Raw genomic sequence first — 9,421 nt, 5'->3', positions numbered from 1 at the left:
CGGCATCAGCATGGCTAGAGGAAGCGCTGGCCCGTCTCCCTCCTTGGGAGACCCTCGAGAACAAAGACGGGAGCCGCCCGGTGGGGCGAGAGCACCGGGGAGGACGCCCCCCGCCTTGGAGTCCTCGCTGGCGCTGGCGGGCGGGACCTCACGGGCAGCCAGGGCCCCGCGGCGCGTGCTCTGTGCGGGGCGTTCAGCTGCGGAGCAGGGACTGGGCTGGCGGCTCTACCAGAACCTTGGGGTTTTGCAATTTTGCTCCTTTGCTTATTGTTGCCAAACTCAGCGGCCACCTAAACAGTGTCCCCAGCAGCCTGGAGCCCGAGCTCCCCTACGGGGGCGGCTGGCGCGGCCCGCGGCTCACCACCCACAGGCGTGGGCACACACAGGCAGGGCCAGCCTCCCGCAGTGCCCGCCAACGGGGCTCCGGTCCCGAGGGCTGGCGACCTCCCTCCAGGCCGCGCGGGGGCTTCTCCGTTTGCCGCGGGCTTAGAAGGAGGGAGGCCGCAGCGTGTGGCTCTGGCTGCCGGTGGTGTTCAGCGCAAGAGCCGGCTGCCGGGACAGCTTCCCCATGACCCCTTCTGAGTGCTGTCTACACCTGCCTTGTTCCACGGGTCCTGTGCCCCTGGCGCCAGCCTTCCCCTCCTTCACGTCCGACGTGTGGCGCCTGCCACTGTGGGCCGGCTTCGTGTGTGTGGCTTTCCCGCGGAACTGACAGGGCTCAGCTTCACTGCTGGACGCTGCCCGGCTCTGGACGCGGAGCGAGGGCGCCAAGGGCCGGGTCATGCAGCAGAGAACATTCTGATCTGAGTGTCCCTTCAGGGTAAATTTAGTTCCTGAGGCTGGTGCAACATTCCAATGCGGTGGGAATCCTCGTGTGGCTCGGCCGGGAAGGGACGTGCGCTCCGTCACCTGCCCGGGCCACGTGGGGCCTGGGAAACCCCAGTGTAGGGCCGTCATACACACCTGGGACTCCGACCACTCGGAGCCCACACGACATTTATTCATTTGGCTCTGGATTTCCTTCGGGCCCGTTTATCGTTTGTAGTTCTCGAAGCGTCTACATTTTCACGGCTAGCGCGCTTCAAGGCGGGAACACGGATTGATAGACCGTGTTCTCGTGCTGCCAGGATTCAGTCAGTAACGGCTGAAATATTAATGGGGCCTTTAACGAAAAGAAAATAACGTGTGGAGTGGTGCATTCTGGGTTCGGATCAGAGAGTTTACATCTGGGCTCTGCTAACGGGCGCCCGGGCGGATCAGGGTGGCCACGGGGGGGGGGGGGGTGCAGGAGAGCCTGGCCCGATGGGGCTTGAGGAGGGTGTGGCATGGGACCCTCTGTGCCGGTGACGTCAGGCCTGGGAACCCAAGCCCTCGGCCCTCGGAAGGGGGTTGTGCCCTGCAAGTGAGGGCCTTCGCCTTCACCTTCAGCACTGCCAGGGTGGGGCCGGCGTGCGCCCGTGGGAAGCCGGGCTGTGCGGCTGTGGGAGAGTCGGGCTGCGCTGCCCGCCGGGAGAGGCGCTTCGGGGAGGGGCCCTTCCGTCCCCTCCACCCACACGGCTCCCACGCCCTGCGCTGGCCCGAGCTGCCGGCAGCTGTGAGCACTCGGCAGCTGTGGGAACAGCTGTGCAGGTGAGGCCGGGCCACGTTACCCCCCCACACACACACATGCTTCCCACCCCCGCCTGGAGAATGTGCTCGGAAACAGGACTCAACGCCCCTTGGGTTCCAGCTGTAAAACACGCACTCAGAGCAGGAAGCTCCGTCTGCCCGACAGGCCGGGGGCTCTTCTGGTTGTGAAGACGATCCCCGAGTGGTGAGAGCGTTTACACCGGCCGCGACGAGAGCGACACCTGGTCGTAACCAAGAGAACAGGGTTCTCCTGTCAGGAGCAGGCAGAGCCACCTGCGTGGGGACGGCCTGACTTTTCGGCGGCGGCCATCATGTGACTTGTGACGTGTTTGCAGGAAGCCCTGCGGACTCGCCCCTGCGTGTGCAGGCGGCGTCCCTGGGAGCCTGCACGGGGAAGGAGAGCCGCAGGCCATGGGTGGTTGGGCCCCGGGCTCAGCCAGAGGCTCGGAGATGCAGGGCGGCAGAGCTCCGTCCCCAGTGAGAGGCACTTGGTGGCCTTGATGAGCCTGGGCTGTCCCTGACTTGTCACGTGCAGCCTGGGAAGGGCCCTCGGGGAGACGGGCAGGCTGTTCCCAACCAGCAGCCAGAACTGCTGCATGAAAAGGGTGCAGAATCAGGCGTCAGGATGAGAAGGAGGCTCCGGGGGCAGCCGGAGACGGGCAGGGGCAGCTGGGGAGGCTGGGGCCTGGGAAGATGGGGTCCGTGGGGGGGGGGGGGCATGCAGGCAAATGCAGTGGCTGGTGGCCTTCCCAAAACACAACTGTCCCATGCTGTCACCTTCGTCCGGTGAGACGTCCACCCTGTGGCCCCTAGACAGCCTGGCTCGTGCCTGCCCCCTCCCTGCACTTACGGAAACTCCTCCATCCGGGCGGAGAGGGAGCTCTGGACGCAGCAGAGCACGTGCTGCAGGTCTGGGTGACACGTCTGGGTGACTGTGCGGCCGAGAGGGTCTCTGCTTCCTGTTGGCTCTAGAGTCCTCGGCTTGTGGCCCCAGCCCGTCTGCCTCTGTCTCCTCTGTAGATGCAGCACCGTCCTGAAGGGTCGCGATCGTCCATGAAGTATGTTCAGGAGGCACTCGGCTCAGTCTCTGTGCCCCAGGGCGTGGCCCCAGGGTGCAGCTTCAGGGCGTGGCTTCAGGGCGTGGCCCCAGGGCGCCAGGGCGTGACTTCAGGGCGTGGCCCCAGGGTGCGGCCTCAGGGCGTGGCCCCAGGGTGCCTGCCCCCACGTCCTCCCCCCACCCGGATCCGACCCTGATCCGACTCTGTCCGTGTCCTCTCCCCCACCGCAGGGCCCTGCAGGCCGAGTGCTCAGCACGCACGCCCCCCCCCCAGCCCGTTGGGGCGCTGACCTGGGCCCTGTATTTGCTCCGCGCTCCAAGGCAAGTGCACTTAAAATAAGTCCTGAAAGTGCAGTCGTTTGAAGCGCGAGAGATGTCGACTGACAGAGGTTTCGTTCCCTGTGGAAATGGGAAGAAATAGGCGTCTAGTTAAAGAACTTTTTCCGTCTCTTCCTTCAGGGGTGGGAGCGGGGGTCCCTGTCCTGTCGGCCTGGCGGCTCACTGATCTATTTGCCTGCAGTGAACGGGCTCTACGGAAGCTGCAGAGATTTCATCTAATGACCGTGGGGAGAAAAGTCTCAAAAGTGATTCCAGGGGTGTCTGGGGACCCTCAGAGGCCGCTGCATGCTGGCACTTCATTCCAGAGCACAGAGGGCCTAGAGACCACTGTTTTCTTTCGTCAGGGGTCAGGGACAGTGCTTCCCACCTAAACCTGGAGGCCCCCCCCACCCCCCGCCAGCTCGGGGTTGAGTTGTTCTCTGCTTCCTCCTGGCAGGTGCCTCCTGGGGAGCCTGGATTCTAGGGAAGGAATCCCTGCTGAGTGGGCGCCCGGGAGACCCCTCCTCAGGCCAGCGGGCACCACTGCTGCCCGGAGAGGAGGTGCCAGCAGGGGGTGCAGAGGGCTCCTCTGCGAGCCAGCTGGTCCTGCGGTAGACCCCGGGGCTGTGAGGCAGCCGGAGGGGGGGGGGCCGCCAGGGGGTCGCGCCTGAGCGAGGCCCTGCCCCCGCGGGGACTCCAGTTTGGACGGTCAAGGAAAGAACGCACAGTTCCTCTGCAGCAGGGCTGGTGGGCACTCGCGGATCCAGGCTGTGGCGTGGCGGCCGCGTCGGGGCACAGGGAGGGGCACGCCGTCCTTTTATCTCAGAGTGAGCTGCGCCTGTGGCCCGTCCCTCGAGAACACGGCCAGCGACACATCCAGAACAGCACAGTGACGAGACCGTGAAGTTCAAGTCCCTTATATTCGTTCGGGACTCTACGGTTCTGTAAAGCTGTTTTGCACACGTAAGCCACACAACCAGACCTGTCTTTAGGCTCTGGGGCAGCCGAGGGGCCACGACGTCAAGGCCGGGACTGTCCATCGGCAAAGGGCAGGACGGCCGTCTCCTGACCTGGGGTGTGGGGCCCCAGCTGCCCCGGCGCTCAGAGCCACTTCAAGTCCAGCTGCACAGGGGATCTCGGGGACCTTCCCCGGGTCGGGCCCTCGGCCTGGTGCCGGCCAGGGCCCGCTTGCTGCCCGCCGCCTCGCTGTCCCTCAGGGCACCTGTGTGTCCAGAGGGGCACTGACCACCGTGGCTTGAGCACCGACCATGTGCCGGATGCTGTGCTCCCTGCAAGTTCATGTACCAGAACTTGAAAGGCCCTCGCTCGTTTCCAGGCACTGGGCACACGACGGTGAACGTGACGGGGACAAGCCCCGTGCTCAGGGCTCCCGTCCAGCGGGGAGGGTGGGCACCACGAGCATCGGGCGGGCCCCTGTCGGTCCGGACGAGGACAGAGAACAAGGCGGGGGGTGACAGAGGCTGATGGGGCCCCGGGGGGGTGGGGAGTCCAGGAAGGCCTCTGAGCTGCAGATTTCGGCGACATGAGGTTTATTTCTGGGAATGTACCCCCTTGCCTCTTGGACGGCAGCGCTGTCTCCTCAGGACACTGGGGCTCACGGGGTAATGAACTCTCCCAGATCACACAGCTGGTTTGTGGAGGAGGATTTGAACCCCGTTCTGTCCGACTCCAGAGTCCAACTTCTTCCCACCATCCTTGTCTCCAGGAATCAGCGCAGCCTTGTCCGAAGCGAGGGTGCTGATGGGGACGCTCAGAGGGACGTTGGAAGCCGGCACGCAAGGCCCCGCCCGCCTCCTGGCCTGGGGGAGCGCGAGGCCCACACTCCAGGCGGCCCTTCTCCCTCTTCTCATGGGACCGGCCTCACCGGCAGGGAGCTGGCTCTGCCCGAGGCCAGCCTTTTCTTTTTATTTTAAATACATTTTTAAAGTTTATTTTTATTCAGGAAAGAGATAGAGAGCAAGCAGGGGAGGGACAGAAAGAAGCCCAAGCGGGCTCCGCACTGCCAGCACAGAGCCGGATGTGGGCCCCGAACCCCTGAACCCCGAGATCATGACCTGAGCTGGAGTCAGGTCAGGTACTCAACCGACTGAGCCAGCCAGGCGCCCCCACAGACCAGCTTTTTAAGGGCAGTTTGTCCCGAGCGCGGTACGAGGCCGGGCAGAAGAGCTCCCGTTTCCGCTCGCACACGCGGCTCGCACACGCGGCTCACACACGCGGCTCCACGCCAGGCTCCACACCTGGGTCCACGCCTCGGTCCCAGCTCCCAGATGCCTTTTTCATTTCCTGATTTAATGACTGTTTCGATCCCACCAGCTTCATTTGAAAAACACGTCCATTCATCACAGAATCAAGCCATGAAATCAGATAAGCGGTCTCCTGTCCTGCCCTGGATGACAAGTGTCCCCGGAGTGCTTGCACACCTGGGCGCGTCTGTCCGTGNTTTATGGACACGACAGTCCTGAGTCGGGACCCGTCTCCCAGGCCGTGGATCTGCGGGTGAGCTGCGGGCGGAAGCCGCCGCGCCTAAGTTGTCCACGCAGCTGAAAATTCCGTCTGCACGTCTGTGTGTGCACGAGAGCGTGTGCGTGTGCGGTTGGGTATCAGCCGTGTGGTGGACTCCGGGCCTGGCGGACGGAGCTCAGAAGTGTGTGCGAGGCGGGTGGGGGGCAAGGGAGGGTGTCGGGCGCCTGGGGAAGGGTCCTGGGGAGGGCAGGGGGGCCAGGGGAGGGCAGGGGGAGCCCGGGAAAAGCGTCTGAGGGGCGCTCAAGCCTACGCACGAGCTCTCTCTCATTGCTGAGCAAGCGTCTTCTAAGATAAAACACTTTTTGACTGGGGTGTCCACGGTGTCTGCCCATCTCCCTGCCACCGCACCCCTGCTCATCACCCCCTCTGCCCCAGCCCCCTGGGATCCGACAGACGCACACGCCTGGCTTCAGCAGCTCCTCACTGTCCTTGGAGCACCGTCTCCCTGTGTNGCACGGTGCTGCCCCCACCCTGGCCCCGCCGCTCCCCAGCTCTGCGCCTCCTTCGAGATGCCGCTCGGCGCCCGTGCCCTTCCCCTCCTCGCCTGGCTGCCACACCCCTGCACACTCTCCAGCCGGACTCCCCCTCGCGGAGCCCGGGCCTCCCGAGAACACACCTGCGGAGCCGTGCTGTGCATCTTGGGCGCAGTGCACTCGGTGACTGTTCCTCGTTGCCCGCCCCCCCATCCTTATCCAACATCTCAGAGGACGCGTGTCACCCAATGTTTGGCAAGTGAGTGACTTATGTACAACTTCCAGGAGTCAGCTGGGAGGTGCGGCCCCTCTGGGGGCCCCGTCCTCACGCGGGTTCACAGGGGCCAGCCCGGGGCGGCCAGGTCTCCCCGCAGAAGCCGGCCAGCAAGGGTAGGGGCTCCCGGATTTCAGAGGTGACCCCATGCTGGGGCACCTGGCGTTTGCCTGTCTTGTCCCTGGACACGTAGGACGTCCTCGCGGGATCCATGGCGAGATTTCAGAGAATGTTCTACAAGTGGCCCGAGGTGGTGCCACCTCAGCCACTGGCGTAAGGGCTCCTTGCGGAGCCCTCGGCCGAGGGGCCCAGCCACACCCCCGTCCTCAGAGCAGGGCTGGGTGACACACGACGGGCCCGGGCCTGGTACTTGTGAGCACACGTGACTAAGTGATGGTGGTGTTCCTTCCAGACAGCTCAGGTGTCTTCCGGAGTTCTCCCCTGGGGCCCCCGGCCAGTGGGGATGAAGAGCCACCGACCTGGCCCAGAGTGAAGAGAAGGGTGTTCTCAGCTGAGGGAACAGCACACACAGACGCCCTGCGTCTGGAGGGGAAGGCTCGACAGCCTGAGACGTGGCCAATGTGGCGAAGTGGAGGGAGCGAGGAGGGGGACAGGACCCGCCGCGAGGGGGGTGCAGAGGAGGAGGGCCCACCCGGTGCACAGGCCCTGGCCGGGCGACCTGTCATCAAGGCTCTGAGCAGAGCCGAGCTCTGTGTCTGCAGCTCTGTGCCCGGGGGGACGCGGGCGGGCACGGAAGCCCTCGGGGGAGCGGCCGTGGTGCCCCTCCACGGGGTCGGCGAAGGCGCCGCTCTGGCCGTCCCTACGGGATTTTACAGCGGGAATTTGTCTCCGCCCCCAGCCGTTTAATGGTTGGGGGATAGTTCCCAGTCTCCTGAGTAACTTACAAGATTTAATACTGCGTTGGTGCGTCCTTGATTTATCAGAAGTATTATTAGTGATTTACGGAAAATGCGGCGTTCACATTAGTAGCGACTGTCATGCCTATCCGTCCATGTGGGATCGGGTGGGCTCTGTGGCTGCTACATCCGCTGCCTTTCCCGCCCCAGCCCCCAGGGCCCTCCTCCCTCCCCTCGGGGCAGACATGCGAACCCCGCCCTGGGCTTGGCTACCGCTAGAAGGAACCAGAAGGGAACCCCACCCCTTTCGCGTTTGTGACCCTGCAGGCCCTGGTTTGCATGTCTGACACCTCAGGGGCACATCATTCATTGCTGCTCCTGAACGGCCCTTTCTTCCTCGACTGAACTGTCTGGACCCATGTGACGCCGACTGACCGGCTTCTGGCTGCTCCTGCTCCGGAAGGTTTGGGGTTCAGAGCTTCCCACTTGGGAGCAGAGCCCAGGACCGCCATCGGGGGCTCGGGGGGCTGCCCTTAGTTGGGCTGCAATGGAAGAGACGGGGAGGAGCACTCCAGGAGCACCCGGCTGAGGGGCGTGTGGGTGCCGAGACCCCTTCAGGGGTAGAAAACCGTCAAACTTCTACCTGGATCACAGGCAGAGGAAGGTGGCTCTGTCCACATAGGCTGGAAAGGACTTTCTCTCCCAGATGGATGGGTCTGGATTCTACTTAGATAATACTTCCCTGGGGGCGGTTTCCCCAATCCCCCCTTCCCCACCCGCGCCCCGGCTCCCCTCCCTGTGCAAGGCTTGGTGATCCCTGTAACCAAAATCCTTCTTGCTTTGGTTAAGCCTCTTAGGGACCAGTTAAACTGGAATAGAGGATGGATATAACAGAACACGCACATTTCCTCTCCTCCTGGATAGTACCTGAATACGCTCATCAGCCGGCTGGCTTTGCCGTTCTGGGGCTGTGATCGGGAAGGATGCTTGCAGAAATCCCTGTGAACATCTTCCTGCTCTGTGCAGGGAGGGCAAGGCATACCAGTTTCCTGTGGAATATTCTGGTTCCTATTGTTACCCTATATTTATAGACCGGGCTCCACTGAGAGCCCACCTCCTTCTGCTGCTGGATGAAAGGCCACTTAGCACAGTTCCCTGGTAAGGGGAGAGGATGTGGCGCGGCTGCAGAATCAGGGCAGGCCGGGCTCTGCAGAGGGGCGCCGGTCAGCACCATCGCGGTCCTTTGCTCCCCTTCCAGATCCCGCAGTGGGTCACCTATTCCTACCGCNCTGACGTGGACTTTCTGGCATCACGCTGTTTCCCGCTCTGCCCCCACCCCGTAGAGGGATGCCTCCCGGACAGGATGTGCTTAGACAGGCTGGCAGGTGAGTTGGTTTCCGAGAGGCTGGCCCGGTGCCCGAAGGGATGTGAGTCAAGTCTGGAGTCGTTCTGGCTCTTCCTTCTGGATTCCTGCAAACAGAGAGCAGTTTAAAAAAGTCCTCAGGTATCTTATAACCCCACTCACTCGGCATCAACGGACACAACTGCCCTGAGCCGCGTGCTTCGGCCGTGGGAGGGCCGTGGCTTGGTCGCCGCCAAGTCAGAGGGCCCTCGGCTTCCCGGCAAAATTCGCATCGGCGCCTGCGCTCCCCTCAGAGGCCCCTGCAGCCTGGTGCGCGCTGGGCGCTGCTGGAGCAGAGGATGTGCCGGCCGACAGGAGGGGGGGGCGGTGCTCTGCGTCCAGGGCCACGCGGGCCGGGGTGTCCAGGGGCGCCCCCCGCGTCTGCACAAGCGCCCGGCACCGCCTTCCGGGTCCTCCCCGCACACGGTTCCTCCCGAACCAGAGTCGTGGGCACACAGGCGGGGAACTGCCTCTCAAAGCTGAGCAGGTTTCTTTAGAGATTCTTGGAAACTTTAATATGCAGACGAGCGCGGCGACCTCCAGGAGACCTTCCCAGACATTGGCCCCTGGACCCCGGCTCGTGCAGTCGCCGGCAGGACCCCTTCGGGGCAGGGTTGGAGGCCTGGCGCTGCCGTGGCAGGTGGGCGCAGGTGGGAGAGACCACCTGAGACCACGCAGTGGTAGGGCCTATGGGCCTAACCTGGGAACAATCTGGAAAGCACAGCTGCTGCTGCTGCTGTATACGCACGCCCCCGACAGAGGGACTGTGGACAGACCGCTAGTTTCAGGGCCCGGGCAGCCCCAGTGCAGGCACCCAGCGCCAGCCCCTCGCCTGCCCCTCCCTGCCCTCCCCCACTCCGCCCCCCC

The 9,421-nt window shown here is 63.9% G+C and overlaps 1 protein-coding gene across 1 annotated transcript in view; it reads left to right on the top strand.

The window, feature by feature from the left end:
• Nucleotides 1-9,421, top strand: part of KCNN3 (potassium calcium-activated channel subfamily N member 3) — a 98,996-nt gene that overhangs the window by 46,317 nt on the left and 43,258 nt on the right. The window contains 2 exon segments of the mRNA XM_077764050.1: nucleotides 3,349-3,354; nucleotides 3,902-3,915. Coding sequence (XP_077620176.1) covers nucleotides 3,349-3,354; nucleotides 3,902-3,915 — 20 coding nt within the window.

Source organism: Crocuta crocuta, unplaced genomic scaffold (assembly GCF_008692635.1).
Source record: "Crocuta crocuta isolate KB4526 unplaced genomic scaffold, BGI_CrCroc_1.0 scaffold528, whole genome shotgun sequence".
Lineage (NCBI taxonomy): Eukaryota > Metazoa > Chordata > Mammalia > Carnivora > Hyaenidae > Crocuta > Crocuta crocuta.
The sequence above is the reverse complement of the archived record's forward strand: the minus strand, read 5'-3'. Positions and strand labels throughout refer to the sequence as shown.